Source organism: Ahaetulla prasina, chromosome 12 (assembly GCF_028640845.1).
Source record: "Ahaetulla prasina isolate Xishuangbanna chromosome 12, ASM2864084v1, whole genome shotgun sequence".
In the NCBI taxonomy this organism is placed as follows: Eukaryota; Metazoa; Chordata; class Lepidosauria; order Squamata; family Colubridae; genus Ahaetulla; species Ahaetulla prasina.
The window spans coordinates 21,456,035-21,476,969 of record NC_080550.1 but is presented as its reverse complement, the minus strand read 5'-3'; the positions used below and the strand labels follow the sequence as shown (position 1 = coordinate 21,476,969).

The window sequence follows — 20,935 nt, the reverse complement described above, 5'->3', positions numbered from 1 at the left end:
CCTTGGAAGGATGGAAGGCTGAGTCAACTTTCAACCTGGTGAGATTCGAACTGCCAAACTGCAGGCAGCTACTGCAGAAGTAGCCTGCAGTACTGCACTCTAACCACTGTGCCACCACGGCTCATAACCACAAACATAGCCATTGTAGTTTGTTAAACGTAGTTAAGAATACTATGGCTGACTATAATGTATATATACCTAATTACTGGCTCTAAGATGTTTAACAAGTTCTATTAGGCAGCAAAGGCCAAAAGGATCACATCAAAAGAGTAAAAGAACCAGTTTAGTGTAGTAATGTTGAACTGGCCTCGGAGACTGAGTTCTAGGCCTCCCCCTTAGGCATGAATGCTGGCTGGGCTACTCCAGTCACTCTCTCTCAGCCCAACTCAAATCAGAGGGTTGTTGTTGAGGGGAAAATAGTAGGGAAGAGGAGTATTAGGGATATTTGCTGTCTTGAGTTACATGTAAAAAAAGGCAGGAAAGAAAATGTGTGTTATTAAAAAAAAGTTTAGATTCTAGAAAGAAGAGCAACAAAGATGATTAGGGGAGCGGAGGCTAAAAAATACGAAGAACAGTTGCAGGAACTGGGTGTGTCTAAGTCTAGTGAAAAGGACGACGAGGGGGTGAGATGATACTGGTCTTTCAATATCTGAGGGGCTGACACAAAGGAGAAGGGGGTCAACCTATTCTCCAAAGCACCTGAGAGCAGGATAAGAAACAATGGATGGAAGCCAATCAAGGAAAGAAGCAGCCTGGAATTAAGGAGAAAATTCCTGACAGTGAGAACAATTAATCAGTGGAATGGCTTGGATTCAGAAGTTGTGGGTGCTCCACCACTGGAGGCCTTTAAGAAGAGACTGGACAGCCATTTGTATGAAACAGTATAGGGTCTCCTGCTTGAGCAGGGAGTTCGACTAGAAGACCTCCAAATTATCCTCCAACTCTGTTATTCTGTATTCTGACTATATGCATAGTCGAAAATTTAAAAAAAATAACAAAATATATATAATATGACTGGGTTCCTAAGACATTTATAGCACTTCCTTGTACACAATGTCTAAATGGGAAATGACAGCCTCTCCAAAATGGCCAGATAGTCCACCATATTGCAATTCTAAGCTGCAACCCTTCTATATGTGCACCTACTGTACATCATATACGCATATAAAATGTCAGGGATCAAATTGTGATGCTGTGTCTACAATCTTGCCAGTTCTAACTTCCACAAATATGTGCCCCCTGAAGATGCTGCCAGAGGAAATGGAAGCAAAGAAAATTTATTTTGGTAAAAACCTACCGTACCTCTTAGAATACAATAGCAAGAGGATAAACCTCAGAAAAGCTATGAATACAATAACATTTCCCACTGATCTCTTCTGAATATTGGCTTGTATTTATTAGACAAAAACCGGTCACCTCATCAAATATTTATTTAATTGATATATCAGATGGGTATAATTAAAAGACACTTGCTCCTGGGAAGGAAAGCTATGGCAAAGTTAGACAGCATTCTAAAAAGCAGAGACATCACCCTGCCAATAAAAGTGTGTATAGTCAAGGCTATGGTTTTCCCAGTTGCAAAGTATGGCTGTGAAAGTTGGACCATAAGAAAGGCTGAGCGTCAAAGAATTGAGGCCTTTGAACTCTGGTGCTGGAGAAGACTCCTTCGAGTTCTTGGACTGCAAGGTGATAAAACTGGTCAGTCCTACAGGAGATCAACCCTGACTGCTCTTTAGAAGGCCAGATCCTAAAGAGGAAACTCAAATATTTTGGCCACCTAATGAGAAGGTAGGACGCCCTGGAGAAGAGCCCAAAGCTGGGAACGATTGAGGGCAAAAGAAGAAGGGGATGACAGAGAAGGAGGTGGCTGGATAGAGTCACTGAAGCAGTCGGCGTGTGCTTAAATGGTCTCCAGGGGATGGTAGAGGATAGGAAGGCCTGTCCATTGGGTCGTGATGGGTCGGACATGACTTTACAACTAATAACAACAACCACATGGGTCTAGCAAAATTATCCTTCCTTCCTTCCTCCCTTCCTTCCTTCCTGTTTTCCCCCCTCTAAACTAGAGATAAGTTAATTATTCACAGGTTAGTGAATAATTAACTTATCTCTAGTTTAGAGGGTCCAGGATCTGATTGACAGTACCTAAAAGCTGATTTGACTTTGTAAATATTTAAAAGATTTGTATCCTTTTTTTATTCAAGGGAAGGAGGGAAGCGTATTTCCCACCTGCAGAAAGCACACTGTGGTTTATCCTGGCTGTACTCATAGGAGCCAGCTCTATCCACAATTGTCTGTGACGATCGTACAAAGGGCACATGCATCGCACTGCAGCTGAGGGCTTCCTGGAGCTGAACAGGAAGAAAAAAGCAGAAATTAACTCGGCGGTATAGGACAATTCATTGTTAAACGCTTTAAAAAGTGCTCAGATCTCTCTCTTAATTATTTCAGAAAGACTTGGCCTGCAATATGCTGCACAAGCTAATCAGTACCAGGAAAAACAGTAAGAAGCTGAGATGAACCAATCCCAAATAAACCTTTTTTTGGGGGGGGGGGGAATATTATAATCTGATTCCTGGCTATAAAACAAGTATCAATGAGAACACAACATTTTCTTCGGAATGGAGGGAATAGAGAAAGAAAATCCAGGAGAAGAACTCAATTATTTTGATATGAAAGTATTCCTACCTTAATACTTTGGTTAGTAAATTAATCCATTAGGGGTGTGTGTGTGTGTGAAAGGGAAGGATATGGTAGATTACAATTTACCTTGTGGATCTTGATCATTAAATATAACCCAGCAAGGAGTCAATTCAGGATGCAACTAATCATTCTTTATAGTTTTCTACAAAGGTTTACAGGGTCAATTTAAAACTTTTCTGGGGATAAAATATGACACTTTGGTTACAATGTGGCATTTCACCATTTTTAAAATTACTTTAATATAAAAAGTGAGATGAGTCAACTTGATTGGCAGCTGCCAAGAGTCTTTCCCAGATCTTGGCTTGACAGCAGAGACGGAGCTAAGCCCCTGTGTTGAGTGATAACTGTTGTGGCCTGCCAGCAGATTCGGACAGTGAGGAGGTTGGGGAGGAACATGGACCAGTCCTGGAGACTGGGGAGTCAGAGGCCAGGGCCGTATGCCAGTTATCAGTTGCCTTCGGAGTCAGACATCAGTGAGGCAGACGAACAGCTGGAGCCTGTTCCCAAATGAAGGGAACAGCTAAAGAACAAGGGTTGACTTGGAAGTAAGGCCACAGGTGGACAATGAATGGCCCCTCCCATAGGGAATAAAAGAGGAGCGAAAGGGAAGTGGGAGTTTGCAGGAGACAATTAGTTCGCTTAATTGGTTCATGACTCAGAGACTCCTTGCCAAGTTTTGAAGATATCGGCCTGGCAGCTCTCCAAGCCCAATAAGGTCTGTGACTGTAAATTCTCCCTTGAAAGATGTTGCTGGAGGTGAATGAGAGGCATTCACAGTAACTTAATAAAAAGGGGTTTTGTCGGACAAGGAGTCTGCTTCATGCTCTTGGGAAGCCTAGGTCCGAACAATAACTGTCTCAAAGCAATCCATAGTTCTCAAGCTCATTAGATTCTTGGTCTTTTCCAGTCTTGCTTTTCTTCTTGCAGATGTTTGGTTACCAAGCCAGGTGACATCAGTAATCTGCGATGATGGACTTAGCTTGATAATGAAACATTTTTTGCAGGAAAAGTAAGATCAGGTCACCAAGAACCTAACAATTTGACCCTTAAGCTCCATTTATTCTCTACTGCTGCAAACATTTCTTTGATGGAATGTTTGACCTTTATGTCAGATTTACCATATTTTTCAGACTATAAGACGCACCGGTAAATAAGATGCACCAAGATTTTGAAGAGGTAAGCAAGAAAAAAAGTTTTTGCCCTTCTGTTTCGCAAAAACAGGGCATGCTGAGGGTTTGAGAGGCCTGCAGAGTGCTCCTGGGGGCTGGGGAGGGCAAAGACGCAAAGCATGGGGGGTTTGGGAGGCCAAAAACAAGATGGTTTTTCGCAAACACGGTAGCATCTTTGCCCTCCCCAGCCCACAGGAGCACTCTACAGGCATCCCAAAGCCTCTGCATGCCCCATTTTTCGCAAAAACGGGACTCATGGGGCGAGGCTTTGGGAGGCCAAAAATGGCTGTATTCAGTGTATAGCAGAGGTTTCCAACCTTGGCAACTTTAAGCCTGGAGGACTTCAACTCCCAGAATGCCCCAGCCAGCTTTGCTGGCTGAATTCTGGGAGTTGAAGTCCTCAAACAAAGTTGCCAAGGTTGAGACAGTGTATAGGACGTACCAACATTTCTACCCTCTTTTAGTGGGGAAAAAAGTGTGTCTTATACTCCGAAAAGTACGGTATGTCATTGTCTTTCTGACTCCTTCCCTTGCCAAAGGGAGATCCATAGCGGCTTTCCTTAATTACTTACACTCTTTCTTCACCCCCAACGGTCACGATGCACTCCGAGTATCCTCGGGGTTTAAAAGAAGCCAGCATCGCCTCTTCTTGCTGGGGTGGGGTGAGTGGAATGTTGTTACATTCTTTGACAATCTCCCGAACCAATGGCTCATTCAACATTTGTTCACGCAGGTAAGTGGAGTCCAATCCAGTGACCCACACAGCCGACATAACATCCTTCATATGAACCTGGAGAGCCGCAAAGGTAACGGAAATCACAAAATGAGCTTTAACTCCGCGAGCTTTACAGACATGTTTGTGTTTAAAATTTCCTGCTAAAAGACTTTCTCAGGAAGAGGATGGGGGGCAGCAGTGGCAGGGTAAGGACTATGTTTGCAGGAGACCAATGCGGCTATGAACCACCTCAGCATGGCAGGAAATCCTACCCCAGGTTTCAGCAACTGTAGGCCAAAGCAGGGGTCTTATCCAAATTAGAGAATAAATGGGGTGTGATGCTAGTGATGCCTTCTCATGGTGCACCCTGGATAGCTGTCAGGGTTCCAAGGAATACCCCCAACAAGATAAAGCTCTGAGGCTTGAGGTTCCTCAAAGTTCCAATTTATTAGAGATGTCATGTGGGCACAGTTGGGAAAACCCGAAACTGAAAAGCTTCCAGGTTTTCCACACACTAGTTGACAGTTCACACCCCTGCCCCACACCTACAAGTTCATCACATTGTCCAATCAACTCTTCACACTCAATTGGATACAATCTTCAGGCAGCCTCCATCAGACGCAGGATGTCCTTGAATAAGGAATGTTGTTATGACTAACTTTCTACCGCTCCAACAACCCACTCTCAACTTCCCCAGCTAAAATATGTGGCAGTTAAGAAGCAAAAAGAAAATTGCTTTCTAATACTGACAATAGCATGGTAGTGTGAACCAAACGACTAGCAACAAGTGGCAGCCAGACTACATTGAAGAACTGGAAAGTAACGACAGGCGGGCAGCCAGACATTTTGTAGAACTCCTGGCTCTCTAAACACATGGCAATGGATAAACACCGGCTTTTGTCAGATCAGGTGCTGAGTCTAACAGGACGTATCGAGGCTAGTTTCCAGCGAGGCTTATAAACCACAGCTGTGTTCATCGACCTTACTGCAGGATACAATACTGTGTGGAAGAAGGGTCTGCCAGGCTTTGATCTTCCTCGCCAGCATTGGTCAACTCTGAACAGGATCTGTACCCAACATGGTGTCTGCCAGGACTCACTGTTTTAGTGGGGTCTTGTCTCTACCCCTCAGTGTGACCCTGTGGTGCTCCTCGACAAAACATCCACCACATTATGTCCAAATGTCCATCAAGAGCACACTGGACCAATGTCTGATTTTTTTTCAACAAGTTGAGTGGACTGAACGTTAATATTTGAATTACTATAAGTTCATATATTTTTCATACGCTAAAAATAGAGAATAAATGGTTCCAACTACAAACTCTTGTAATGAATGAAGGCAATGGGGGCAGAGATGTGCCTAAAGAAAAAAAGCAAAGAAATATTACAGTCTATTTACGAGTTGAATAATAGACATGGCTGCAATAAATGCTCCAATTCTGCCAAAATGGAGAATATGACGTTAGGACAAAATTCAGCTTTCTTTTATTCCTACTCCTGAGTTTTTAGATAAACAACTGTTCTTGGTTGTGCAGTTAAGATGATGAATTTGACAGTGAGTAATGCCTGCTGATATCCTGGAGGTCAGATAGTCCTCAACTTAATAACAGTTCATTTAGTGATCATTCAAAATCACAACGGCACTCAAAAAAGTGAGTTATGACTGTTTTCAACACTTACAACCATTGCAGCATCCCAATGTTCACAGGATCAAAATTCAGGTGCTTGGCAATTGACTCGTATTTAAGACGGTTAGAGCGTCTCGGGGTCTTGTGATCATCTTTTGTGACCTTCTGACAACAAAATCAATGGGGAGGCCAGATTTGCTTAACAACCATGTTGCAAACTTCACAACTGCAGTGAGTCGCTTAACAAATGTGGCAAGAAAGGTTGTAGAATGGGGCAAAACTCACTTAACAAATGTCTCGCTTAGCAACAGAAATCTTGGGCTGTTTTGGTCGTAAGACGAGGACTACCTGTATAGGATGACGTATGAACTACAGGAGCAAGGAGAACCAAAGCAGAGCAAACATTAAATGACTGTGTAGGGAGCCAAACGTCGAACATTCGAAGCATCCAAATAAACCAACATGAGCAAATACTGTTATATTTTACCAAACATCTTAAAGGGTAACTTTGAACCCTGTACCTTTCTTAATTCGGGATCATGGGAAATCCACCGAATGACTGCTTCAAAAATATGTTTCTCATCCCCAACGTTTAACTTCTCCAAGGAGAGGACTTCTTTTAGTCTTTGAGGACTGAGTTCTAGGAATTCTTCTGTGCTGCTGACATCCCGGAAGTGTGTTTCAAGGTACTCCGAGGCCAGGTAGTGGACGTGGAGCAGACAGTAGTGTAATGCAAAGTCCCGAATGCCAATACAGTTCTCAGCAGCAATGCAACCCTCCAGAAACTCACAACAGAGCTTTTTCAGGTCCGTAAGCAGCAACAGGTCAGCAGCTTGTACCACATCCTGGATGGTGTCTTCGCTGAGCTTGATCTAGGGTTCAAGGGCAGAAAAGTACAGCCAGTGATGATGAAGGCCTAAGCCAGGCTCCAGATAGCTCGCTACGTCAGCACCCAGTTAATTTTTCCTGGTTTACATTTAGATTAATAAATAAGTAAAAGTGGAGTGCTAGAAAAATACGAAAGGACATGTCAATCTGTTGTAGCAAGGCTCATAGATTTTCTTGTTCTCTAGTAGGCCCATATTTTTACTAGCTAGATCAGGGGTCTGCAAACTTGGCTCTTTTAAGACTTGTGGACTTCAACTCCCAGAGTTCCTCAACCAGCTTTGCTGGCTGAGGAACTCTGGGAGTTGAAGTCCACAAGTCTTAAAAGAGCCAAGTTTGCAGACCCGTGAGCTAGGTCATGTTTTCAATTTTTTATTTTTTATATAGCTTTATTGATTAGCCTATAGGCCATATCAAAGCACAAGGTTCAAACACGTCACCAATAAAATCCTATACAAACAATTTAAAATAAGAATAGGGTAAAATACAATAGTTATAGGATAAGATACAATATAATTTAATACATAAATATGTTAAAATAGAAAAATAGAAATAACATAAAATTATATTGGTGTCACTCTTACAATCTACCCCAATCAGTCCCACATATGCAGATCTCAACTGAACCATTTTGCTTAAGTCCTGTGCTGTGTTAAAAGTTATTTTTAGGTTCTGGCCGCACATAAGTTGTTTTGATATGAGGATCCCATATCATTCGTTTGGTATATAGACCAAGGTACTTGTCTCTCACCCTCTTATACAAGCAACAATCATATAGCATGTGAGCCAGGTCTTCTATCTCTGCTGCTCTGCAAATGCAGAGATGCTCATTGTAGGGTATAGAATGGAATCTCCCATATCTGACCATTGTGTCAAGCTGTTCAAATCTCGCTCGCGTAAATATGTCCCCAAGATGTTTTGGCAGTTGTAACTTCAAAGAGCTGTCTACTTGAAAAGTATATTTGTATTAATAATTATAACAACAGAATTGGAAGGGACCTTGGAGGTCTTCTAGTCCAACCCTCTGCCCAGGCAGGAAACCCTACACCACTTCAGACAAATGGTTATCCAACATTTTCTTAAAAATTTCCAGTGTTGGAGCATCCAAAACTTCTGGAGGCAAGTTGTTCCACTTATTAATTGTTCTAACTGTCAGAAAATTTCTCCTTTGTTCTAAGTTGCTTCTCTCCTTGATTAGTTTCCACCCATTGCTTCTTCTTCTACCCTCAGGTGCTTTGGAGAATAGTTTGACTCCATCTTCTTTGTGGCAACCCCTGAGATATAGGAACACTGCTATCATGTTCTCCTAGTCCTTCTTTTCATTCAACTAGACATACTCAGTTCCTGCAACTGTTCTTCATATGTTTTAGCCTCCAGTCTCCTAATCATCTTTGTTGCTGCCTAAGCAGGCTAAAGATGCAGCAGGGCCTTCTCCAATTCGTAGAAACACTTGTTCGGCAGGCTGAGGCAAAGAGGCAGTCCTGGAACCAGCGAAATCTGGGGGCTGGGCAGGGGACAGAATGTATCTGCCCTCAATGTGGCAGGAATTGCAACTCTCGAATTGGCCTTTTTAGTCACATTAGATGCTGTTTTAGGACCTCTTTCCAGAGCACGATACCAAGGTCTTTTGAGACTGAAGGATGCTAATGCAATGCAGGATTAGTAACACATACCTGGCCACTGAAGATGTAGTCCAGAATTTCTTTCATGGTATCCACAGATATCCCTTCAAGTTCAATTTTATACACGGATCCATCATCCTTGGGAGAGTTATAGTTCAGTTTTGTTCTGTAAAAGACAGAATAGGGCAAAACGTCTCAGAAAAATCACACATGAAAAACACTTCAGCTTCCGGATTGTTTTCAATAATATCATCTTCTATGATTTTTCTCAAAAATTCCAAGACACAAGTAGAAAATTCTTAGTTAATAAATATTAACACTTCATGGCAATAATTATTTAGATGTTCAGTGCAGTCTTGTGGCATTGAGTATTCCACTTAATGATAAAAATTATCCTTTTTCGTTTCATTTCTTAAATCTCAGATTTTAAGTTGTACATTTGTCAGGTCCATATGGTTATCTGAGCATTTGTACAGAATAATTTCAAATATAAGCAAGTCTATGACTATGAAACAAGGCCTGGGTGGCATTATTCAATGTGGAGCAAGGTCATGGCCCTTTATCAGGTATTGCATGAAATGCCCAATTAAGCCAAAAAATTAAAGAAACACACCCACCCACATCAATCTTTAAACTTCAGGGACTTGCAATTTGTCAGAATCACAGAAATAGTAGAAGCTATTGTAAGTATTACAACGACAGAAATAATAGAATCAATCAAGCAAAATTTGAATGATTTTACTTGACAGCTAGATTCATATGAAACCTCAAACACTGGGCCTCGTCTTGCCAGCCGCCATTTAAATTAGACAAGGTTAATATCATAGCCATGTCTCTGTTAAAAACTGGTCAAAAGGCCAAAATGCTGTATGTTCTGTTTTGTCAATGAGATTTGGCACAACTTTGCTGTGGTCTTCATTAAAAGAAAAGGATGCTTTGCAAAACATGTCAGCATGTGGCAAGCTCTCTTCCTTCAAACCAACCGGCGGACTTGAAGCCTGGATGATTGAGTTGGCACATATAATCCTTCCTGATGGGAGCCCCAGCAGAATTGTTCTCTTTGCCACATACAAGCACGTACACGCAACCAGGAACATCTTTTGTGTGCAAGATTACAAAAGATGTGTTTACACAGCACGTCTTATGAGTGTTTTATACAGACTAGCCTTTTCTGGTTCAGCTTTATGGTTCAGCCTCTATGTAATTTTCCACTTAAAAACTTGAAGTTACATACAGGATCGAGAAACTTCCAATTAGAAAGTCGGTACAGCTTCTCAGTCATCCAAGTCATGGTTGTCCCAAAGGTGCTTTTTCAGGAGGCAACTGGACTTCGTTTTTTTTCTTTTAAAGACGTTTCTCTTCTCATCCAAGAAGCTTCTTCAGCTCTGACTGGATTTTTTTATTCCCTTCCATTCCCCACCATCCTGTCAGAGCTGAAGAAGCTTCTTGGATGAGAAGCAAAACATCTTCAAAAGAAAAAAACAAAGTCCAGTTGCCTCCTGAAAATGCTCCTTTGGGACTTCCAATTAGAAACGTATTCTTTCCTTCAGAATAGATAAGGGAAAGTGAAACAAGTGAAAAGATAAGGGAAAGTGATGAGATAAGGTAAGGGAAAGTGATAAGCAAGTGAAACAAGAATGCAGTAGAAATCAGTTTCGTTTAGGAGGGAAACAGATCAAACTTGCTGTCTTTTTTTAAAAAAAAGAGTACCAAGCTTTAAAATGTAGGCGAGAAAGTTTATTGATGAGTTGCTCAAGTCGCCAGTAAGAAACTCATATGCTTTTCCAAACAGCAAACTTAGAAGGAATTATATATACATACATACATACATACATACATACATACATATATATGTTTTCTGAGGTTTTTGCGGGTGTTTGTATGTAGGTCTTCGGTTGGCGACATTTCAATGAAATCCCATTTTTCCTAGAAATATGAAGCTGTAAGCACCTAGCCTGATGATGACGAATGGAATTTCGTCGAAACGTTGCCAAGACACTTCCAATTTTACGCTGGAGAAAACCCGAATAACCCAAGACCTACATATATATATATATATACATACATACATACATACATGCAAGGATTATTCAGAGAGAGAAGATGGGAGAACTGAATTCTCAACTGTCAACTAAAAGTGAATCTTCAGTGAGAAGTTATTAGAAATAAAATGCAGATGTTCCTAGATGTCCTAGCTATTCCCAGGACTTGTTTCTAGATATACATTTACATGCATGAAATATACAATAAGCTCCGAAGCACCAAATACCACTAAGCATCAGTTATGCGGGATGCAGAGGGGGAGTCATAAATTTATCCAGTGACCTCAATTTAATGGAATTTAAAGGCTTGCTCACCATCAAAAGTGGCCCTCTTTCAACCTCTGACGTTGTCAGCCTGTTAACTATTTTGGTGATTTGATTATATATACAGAGCTGTAAGCTGCTAAAAAGTTTGTTTAGACGATTTATCTCTCTGTGTACTTGTATATACATTGTTCTACTTGTGTGCACAGGTAGATGAATCTACAGCGGGATCACTGAGAAGCATAAAAGACAAAGAGTTTAATCTATGGAAACCATGCAGGTTTCCTCAGGACACGTTTCTCAGAACCCTGAGTCAGCATTAAGCTTTTGTTAGAGCTGGCAGAAAACAAGGGGAATTTTTTGTTCCAGCGAACACCTTATTCCAATCCCTTTCCTGTGGTCAAAGTCAGGATCACTGCTGATATGGATGGCAGAGACAGAGAGAGAGGGGAGGGAAGGAGGGAGGGAGGGGAAGAGGGGAGAGAGGGAGAGAGAAAGGGGGGAGAGAGGGAGTGGGAGAGGGAGGAAGGGAGAGAGAGGAAGGGAGAAAGCGAAAGAGAGAGAGGGAAAGAGAGAGGGAGAGGAGAGAAAGAGAGAGGAAAGGAGAGTGAAAGAGAAGGAGAGGGAGAGGGAGAGAGAGAGGGAGGGAGGGAGAGACAGAGACAGAGACAGAGAGAGACAGAGAGAGGAAGGAAGGGAGATTGATTGAGATTCTGTTCAGGTCTTACAGGAGAAGTTTCCGTCCAGCATTCGTTTGACTAAATTCAAGACATAAAACATCATGGAAAGAGTTTCTTGAGTCACTCTGCCTCTAAGTTACTCATTATGCAGATAAGAAGGAAGGTACTTTTCCTTGTTTGTTTTCCTCTCCTCCACCCACCCCTCAAAGGGACATCAAAGCAGAGATCCTCAAATGGGAAAAAGACTGCGGGGAGAACCAGGAGCCTATGCTCTTCCCTGATTATGCATTTTTCCAGCTTTTTGTAATTCCCTTGAGACGTGTCTGGGGTGAATCAATGTTTAAAGAGGCGCACATAGCCTCTCTGCCCTGTGGGAGCAACCATATAGATTTCATTACTTCCTAAATCTCACCTACAGCTACTGATCCAAAACAACATCACAGTGCCAAAACACAGCTAAATCCTCATACTTCTTTCCTACATAAATCCTGCATGAAAATTTGTGGGCTGGCAGAATGATTGCCCCATGTTCCCCTTAATTAAAGCTTGCTTAATTATGTAATACATAAGGTGGCTTTAATGTGGTGTGCTTTCATTCTATAGTTGGAATGTTATCCCCTTGTTCTTCTAATTCGATTTCATTAAAATGCATTTTAGGGCAGGGGTCTCCAACCTTGACAACTTTAAGACATGTGGACTTCAATTCCCAGAGTTCAACTCTGGGAGTTGAAGTCCACAAGTCTTAAAGTTGCCAAGGTTGGAGACCCCTGTTTTAGGGGGCTTTATGTTACAGAGTTGAGACAATGAAACGGACATGCAATCCTAAGATCAGTTCCTGCTCCTTTTCAAACAAATAAGGAATTATTATTATTTTTCTGCATGTTATACCTTAACCCTTTGGCAGCACAAATTAAAGGATACAAGCTTTAACCACACCCTGTTCCCATTGCCAATTTTCGGAGAGTTATGGTTGTATGTTTTGTTTTCAGGTGCTCTACACAAGAGCCACTTAAAACCAAAACAAATACACTGTGTAAAAAAAAACAACCCAAGGGACTCTACCCTTCCATTTACAGAAGGAGCTCCTACAATATTTATACTTAAACTTTATGAACCCTTTATGAACTGTTTCTATTCCCCTATCCACTCACATATTCTCCCCTAAGTGCACTAGTAGGTCAATGGTATCCTGAAAAACTGGGCCAGTCTTCACAGAAGGACTGCCAGAGAAGAATCTTCTGTTTGAAAGTAACTTCTATGCGAACTTCAAAGCTGATTTAGAGGTAAGAAAACGAGGATGTAAAATCCCTATTTTTATTTATTATTTTATTTATTATTTAAATTTTTATACCGCCCTTCTCCCGAAGGACTCAGGGCGGTTCACAGCCAATTAAAATACACAATGATACAATAAATACAATTAAAATACAGTTAAAAAACTTATTGAATTGGCCAAGATTAAAATTTAGAATAAAAACCCATTAAAAAACCCATAAATTTAAAACTAACCCAGTCCAGCGCAGATGAATAAGTGAGTTTTAAGCTCGCGACGAAAGGTTCGGAGGTCCGGAAGTTGACGGAGTCCTGGGGGGAGTTCGTTCCAGAGGCGGGAGCCCCACAGAGAAGGCCCTTCCTGGGCGCCGCCAGACGACACTGTCGCTACCGACGGCACCCTGAGGAGTCCCTCTCTGTGAGAGCGCACGGGTCGGTGAGAGGTATCCGGTAGCAGCAGGCGGTCCCGTAAATAGCCCGGCCCTATGCCATGGGCGCTTTGAAGACGTTCACCAACACCTTGAAGCGCACCCGAAGGCCACAGGTAGCCAGTGCAGCCTCGCAGGATAGGTGTCACACGGGAGCCACGAGGGCTCCCTCTATCACCCGCAGCTGCATTCTGGACTAACTGAAGCCTCCGGATGCCCCTCAAGGGAGCCCCATGTAGAGAGCATTGCAGTAATCCAGGCGAGGCGTCACAAGGGCGTGAGTGACTGTGCACAAAGCATCCCGGTCTAGAAAGGCGCAACTGGCGCACCAGGCGAACCTGGTGGAAAGCTCTCCTGGAGACGGCCGTCAGGTGGTCCTCAAAGACAGCCGTACATCCAGGAGAACGCCCAAGTTGCGCACCCTCTCCATCGGGGCCAATGACTCGCTCCCAACAGTCAGCCGTGGACTCAGCTGACTGTACCGGGATGCCGGCATCCACAGCCACTCCGCCTTGGAGGATTGAGCTTGAGCCTGTTTCTCCCCATCCAGACCCGACGGCTTCCAAGCACCGGGACAGCACTTGATAGCTTCATTGGGGTGGCCCGTGTGAAAAGTACAGCTGGGTGTCATCAGCGACAGCTGGTACCTCACACCGAAGCCACTGATGATCTCACCCAGCGGCTTCATATAGATGTTGAACAGAAGGCGAGAGAATCGGCCCTGCGGCACCCCACAAGTGAGGCGCCGCGGGTCGACCTCTGCCCCCGTCAACACCGTCTGCGACGGTCGGAGAGATAGGAGGAGAACCACCGATAAACGGTGCCTCCCACTCCCAATCCTCCAACCGGCGCAGCAGGATACCATGGTCGATGGTATCGAAAGCCGCTGAGAGGTCTAATAGGACCAGGGCAGAGGAACAACCCCTATCCCTGGCCCTCCAGAGATCATCCACCAACGCGACCAAAGCCGTCTCAGTGCTGTAACCGGCCGGAAGCCGGACTGGAACGGGTCTAGATAGACAGTTTCCTCCAGGTGCAGGGGAAACTGATATGCCACCATATTTCTACAACCTTCGCCGCGGCAAGGTTGGAGACCGGACGATAATTACCTAAAACAGCCGGGTCCAGGAAGGCTTCTTGAGGAGGGGTTTCACCACCGCCTCTTTCAAGGCGGCCGGAAAGACTCCTCCAACAAGGAAGCGCCAGAATCCCCTGAGCCAGCCTCGTGTCACCTCCTGAGTGGCCAGCACCAGCCAGGAGGCACGGGTCCAGTAAACACGTGGTGGCATTCAATCTACCCAGCAACCTGTCCATGTCCTCGGAGCCACAGGGTCAAATTCATCCCAGACAATATCACCAAGACCGCCCTCAGCCGTCCCGTCCGAATCGCCACAATTCTGGTCCAGACCGTCTCAAGCTGAACGATTTTACCGTATAGATAACCGTTAAACTCCTCAGCACGCCCCTGCACGGGGTCATCCCGCCCCCCCTGGGGAAGGAGGGAGCGGGTCACCCGAAACAGGGCAGCTGGGCGGTTATCTGCCGACGCAATGAGGGAGGAGGCGTAGCAATGCCGCTTCCTCAGTGCCACTAGGTAGGTCCTAGTATAGGATCTAACTAGTGTCCGATCAGCCTCTGAACGGCTGGACCTCCAAGAACTCTCTAGGCGTCTTCTCCGGCGTTTCATCCCCCTCAGCTCCTCGGAGAACCAAGGGGCCGGTTGGGATCTGCGGCGGGTCAGAGGCCGCAGAGGCACGACACGGTCTAAAGCCCCAGCCGCAGCCCGTTCCCAGGCTGCGGCTAGTTCCTCTGCCGTGCCGTGAGCCAGATCCTCAGGGAATGGCCCAAGCTCCGTCCGAAACCTCTCTGGGTCCATCAGGCGCCTGGGACGGTACCAACGTAGTGGTTCCGTCTCCCTGCGGTGTTGGGTAGCGGTCAGAAAGTCCAGGCGAAGGAGGAGTGATCTGACCATGACAAAGGTTCTGTGACTATATCTCTCAAGTCCAGATCCTTCAACCACTGACCAGAGATGAAAATCAGGTCCAGTGTGCCTCCCCGATGTGAGTAGGGCCATCAACTACTTGAGTCAGGTCCAGGGCTGTCATGGAGGCCATGAACTCCCGAGCTACTGTCGATGACGAGCCAGCAGATGGCAAGTTAAAGTCCCCCATGACTAAAAGTCTGGGGGTCTCCACTGCCACCCGGCAAGCACCTCCAGAAGCTCGGGCAGGGCGGCTGTCACGCAGCAAGGAGCCAGGTACGCGACCAGCAAGCCCATCTGACATCTATGACCCCACCTCACAAAGAGGATTCACACCCGGCAATCTGAGGTACAGTGGCCTCCTTGCTCTAGACTCTCTTTAATAACAACCGCCACCCCCCCACCCCTACCCTGGGCCCTCGGCTGGTGGAATGCACGGAAACCCGGTGGGCACATCTCAACCAGGGGGGCACCCCCTCCAGTGCCCAACCAGGTCTCCGGTACGCCTATAATATCCGTGGCACCCCCCTGAATCAGGTCATGTATTAGGGGCCTTATTGGCCACGGACCGTGCGGTCCATACCATCAGGCGAAGGCCCAGGCTCTGAGGATCTTGACCATCCGGGGACCGGGAGAAGTCAGGGGGATCGGGGCACGCGATCGCCTGTATACATCGAACGCGTGACCCCCTAAACCGATGCGATCCCCCCCTTCCGCCATATCTGCCCCTCCCACTTACCGTGCAAATGGACTCACCCTCATACAAAGGAACACACTCCCCCCCCTTAACCTCCGAACCCATTTGATAGTCGCCACGAGCATGCGCTGGAACTGGTTTCCCCCCCGACGGGCTGCCCCCATCACCCGCCCCTATCCCTCCCCTTAAGATTCCCCTTAAAATCCCTCCCCTTAAAATTCCCTTAAAATCCCCCAATAAAAACGACTAAAAGAGTTCATTAAAATCCCTAAGCCTCCTGGATTTCGCATGCCATCTCTCGGGTTCCAAAACCCGTCCTCAAGATGTGCCCTCGATAATGTGGAGGGCCAGACCTGCGAGAGAGGGGAGTCTCGCAGGGCAAGAAGGTCCGCGGTTGAAAATCTTCGCATGAATAAATAAAGTACAAAACGGTCAGTAGTCCATCCAGGCCGGTCAAAATGTCAAGGTGTTATTGTAGCGCAGTTATTATAGCAAGGTTAGGCTCTCTGGCTGGCGAGATGAACCGTGGACTTCCAGGGCTCCATGGGGCCGTTATTCTGCCCTCTAACCTGAACGGTCCCACTTGCCCCAGGTACAGATGACTAGCCATTCTCCATCAAGTCAGTCAGTTGGTGTTAAAGTCAGTCAATATGGGCCTTGATGTCAGGGACTCCATACCCAGTTGCTCCGGGCCTGCTCCAGGCCTGATCTTGAACAGTCCTAGGCCGAGCTGCCGAGGATCTAAAAGAGGGTCAGCCACACCTCCGAGTCCTCCTCCGAGGGGCGAAACCCTCCAGATGGCAACATCTGACCCTCCGCCACTATCACTCAGCGGTCGGTCTTCTCGTCTCTCCTCCTCTCTGGTATTGATGGAAAAAGCCATTCTCAGGCATTGATCGAAAACCCTCGGTCCCTGGGAATGGGGGGGCCATCCGCCGCCGCCGCCATCGCCGCCGGTACCCGGAAGCCAAGCGCGGCCGCCTTGGCCATCACCCCCGCCAGATGCCCAGCAAGGCCCCAACAGAAGTCCGAAGGATGAGCCGAGGAAAACGCCAGGCTCCAAGGGAGAGAAGTCCGGCCAAGTCCCATCCAGCGCCGTTGGAAAAAAGGCCCCTAACCCCTGGGGTTAGAAGATAGCAGGAGACAAAGTAGCAGCACAAGATAGCTGGCTATACTCTCCTTATTTCTGATAACTGTATTTCTATAACTAACAATTAGTACTATTTTGGTTATAGATAAGTGTTAATGGAATTCAAGAGGGGTCAGACTTATTCCATTTGTGGCTACGTAGACAGAGGGACAGAAGGACGTGGTGGCTCAGTGGCTAGGATACTGAGCTTGTCGATCAAAAGGTCAGCAGTTCAGTGGTTCAAATCCCTAGTGCCGCGTAACCGGATGAGCTCCCGTTACTTGTCCCAGCTTCTGCCAACCTAGCAGTTCAAAAGCACGTAAAAAATGCAAGTAGAAAAATAGGGACCACCTTTGATGGGAAGGTAACAGCGTTCCGTGTGCTTTTGGCGTTGAATCATGCCAGCCACATGACCATGGAGATATCTTCGGACAGCGCTGGCTCTTCGGCTTTGAAACGAAGATGAGCACCACCCCCTAGAGTCGGGAACGACTAGCACACATGTGTGGGGGGAACCTTTACCTTTACCTTTACCTTTATTTCTATAATATTGTATGTCTATCAGCCCAAACTGATCCATTTGCAGGGTGAAGGCCTCTTTATTGAAAGTTATGCACTATAATCTATCATACTGGTCCATAGACAGATGTTGGTAGATAGATGATTTTCAACTTCCCAGTCTACAGCTGAGAGTTAAGCACTTAGCCCAAAGTGACCCAGCCAGTTTCTGTGCCTGGGAAGGACTCACTAGAACATGGGTCTCTTTGCAGTTGGTCTGGCACCTTAACTACTACACAACACTGGCTCTTGTATATACAATAGACACACATGGACGATTAATGTAAGTCCGTGCTTAGTTTGCTTTCCTTAATAACTTATTTCTCTTTTTGGACCAATGCATAAATAGTAACTTTTGAAAACGTGATTTACTTGGGAGGCCATTTTTAGAACCAAATCTGGAGCACTATACTTCCCTTGGTTTCCAAAATCTACGTAAGTCAACTATTGAACCTTAAAATAATGACCAGAGTGACCTTGGGCCAGTCACCCCCTTAGATCAACCCACTTCACAGGGTTGATACTGCGGACAAAACAGAAGGATGGAAGGAGTATTATATATGTCTGCTTCCCTGAATTACCTTAAAGGTTCGTAAAGGTACTGTAAAGGTTTGTTCCCGACTGTAGGGCGCAGTGCTCATCTCCGTTTCAAAGCCGAAGAGCCAGCACTGTCCGAAGATATCTCCGTGGTCATGTGGCTGGCATGATTCAACGCCAAAAGCGCACGGAACGCTGTTACCTTCCCACCAAAGGTGGTCCCTATTTTTCCACTTGCATTTTTTACGTGCTTTCGAACGGCTAGCTTAGCAGAAGCTGGGACAAGTAACAGGAGCTCACCTAGCTACGTGGCACTAGGGATTCGAACCGCTGAACTGCCGACCTTTCGATTGACAAGCTCAGTGTGTACAAAGTAACAAAAGGAGGATTTTAAACAATTAAAATAAACACAACAAATTAAGTCAGTAACATTTAGATATTTAAACAGTATCTAAATAAACTTAGGGTAGATTTTGTTGTTGTTGCATGGATGATGTGCAAATATTCTATATTGTAAATATGTAACCATGTTGCAGGATGCAAAGCAGGCAAACTCGGATAGCATGCAGGGCTTCTGAAGTTTCCTCCAACCTTCTTAACTGCATTTCCATTCTGGTTTAGGTGATCAAAGGAGAAGCGAAGTTTGGAAGGGGAGTTGTTGCCCAATTCTCTCTCTCATAGAAATTTACTGTGGGATTATTCCTAGCATTCTTTTCTTTTTCTTTTTTCTTTACATCTGGCCCCATTTTAAAGCTTGATCTTTCTTTCCTTTGCTTCTCTCTTTCCTTCAAAGTTTTGTTGTGTTTTGCAGAGCTATTCCCTTGCTGATGGACAAGGAGAGACTTTCAGAGTTCTAAACCCAGTGATATAATTTTTTATTCCCAACGTACCGTTGGGCGGGAAAAAATAAAAATGAGTCCTTTGTGAAGGACCTCCTGAATTTTAAGTTTTAAGTTTTGAAACCTGAGTTCTAAGATTTTTCTTTTGGGGATGTAAGCAAAAAAGGGACCAAATCTGAGGGTGGCTACAGGGGACTTCAGATTAATTCTACCCATCCAAGAAACCTACAATATTTTCAAAGTAAAAAAAGAAAAACCAAAATTCTCTGCAATTATTTGCTGTAATTTTTAAGGGAAATAGCAACTGCAAGAAAGAAAATTAGAAATGGTGGAATGGCTTATAATACCATTTCTACTCTATTCATTCAAGTCTGAGGATTTAGATACTAGGCACATATATGCCCATAAATGCTAGCTTAGATAGCAGCTTAGAAGAAAGTATGATTCAGCCTTAATAATAATAATACAGATCTGTGCTCTCACTCCTTCTCTAATTACCTTTCATCTGATAAAAAAAATGCATGAGTCAGTTACATGCACACTCCCATCTCTGTACAGAAATGAACTGAATTATTTTTCATCTACCGGTACTGTTAATCCTCAAGAACAGATAGAAATATATGTCCGCATCTATCTCCAAACTCTTTATTTTATATGTTATGGATTAAATGTATGTGAATATTTATATTAATGAAAACATTCCATCCATTAAAGAGAACCTGTTCCAAGGATTTAAAAATGTTCCAATGGGCCTAAACTATATGCTAAAACGATAAACTAGTTCAGCTAGATACAAGACACATAAGACTACATGAAAACAGATGTTAAAAAACACCTGAATTGTAACTATGGCTGACAATCCACTTTAGAGCTCTTAAACAGCAGTGTATGTGTGTGTATGTGTGTAAACACACGCACACATCTCAGCATCTTATATGTAAACTAATAAAAAAGGAATAATCTACATACTGCTATTGCCAGATGGGAAAATGACAGCTGTCAAACAACTATTTAACATATTTATTACAGCACTTGTAAAAGCTGCATATTATTATTCCAAGTTACCTTGATTTGGAACTTAACCTGTAGGAGAACCAGATTCACATGGAAGAAAACAGTGAAATAAATCTCTGCTCTATTTCCAAGAGTGTCACAACATTATGAAAACACTAATTGCATCCTATAATAAGGACCTTTAAATACCCAGGCATCTTTTAGATAGGAGTGTTCTGTGCTTTATTTAAAATGCGTATTTAAATAATGTATTTAGAGTTGAGGAAAGGAAGAAGAACTACACGTTTAAATTATATGTGACACATCTTCAGTTTCATATCTGAGAAATATTTATGAAAGTCCTGTCTCAGCTGCTTACTGCCATTCTCTACTCCCAGCGCTAACATGCTTTCTAGCATTTAAACCATAAATCCTCCAAGAAAGGGCCTCTTTAATTACTTGACAGTCAGCAATTTCATAACTCTTCTTCGCCATAAAAAATGCCTCTTTGATTTTCACAAAGGAGCTGATAGGTCTATCAATATTACCCACTGAAGTCTTGGTAAACAACAGAGGCTCCGCCTCTTTTTGCATGAATGGTACACCTGAATGTGTCAATAATTTTCCCACCACCCCACCCATTCATCCAGATGCAAGAGGCATACTCTAAACTTCTTCCTAAATGAGGAAATCAGCAATTTTCTCCTGTTCACAGCACAAGGAAAGGACTGGTTTTAAGGGGCTCTGACAATTAACAGAAGGGTTGCCCATGAAACGAGATCAACATAAGGAAT

The 20,935-nt window shown here is 44.2% G+C and overlaps 1 protein-coding gene across 1 annotated transcript in view; it reads right to left on the bottom strand.

Moving 5' to 3' along the window:
• GAN (gigaxonin) overlaps positions 1-20,935 on the bottom strand; it is a 42,245-nt gene that overhangs the window by 15,974 nt on the left and 5,336 nt on the right. Inside the window, exons 2-5 of the mRNA XM_058155285.1 lie at positions 8,773-8,887; positions 6,736-7,086; positions 4,445-4,662; positions 2,230-2,351 (exon numbers count right to left, since the gene is read on the bottom strand). Coding sequence (XP_058011268.1) covers positions 2,230-2,351; positions 4,445-4,662; positions 6,736-7,086; positions 8,773-8,887 — 806 coding nt within the window. The remainder of the gene's footprint in view (positions 1-2,229; positions 2,352-4,444; positions 4,663-6,735; positions 7,087-8,772; positions 8,888-20,935) is intronic.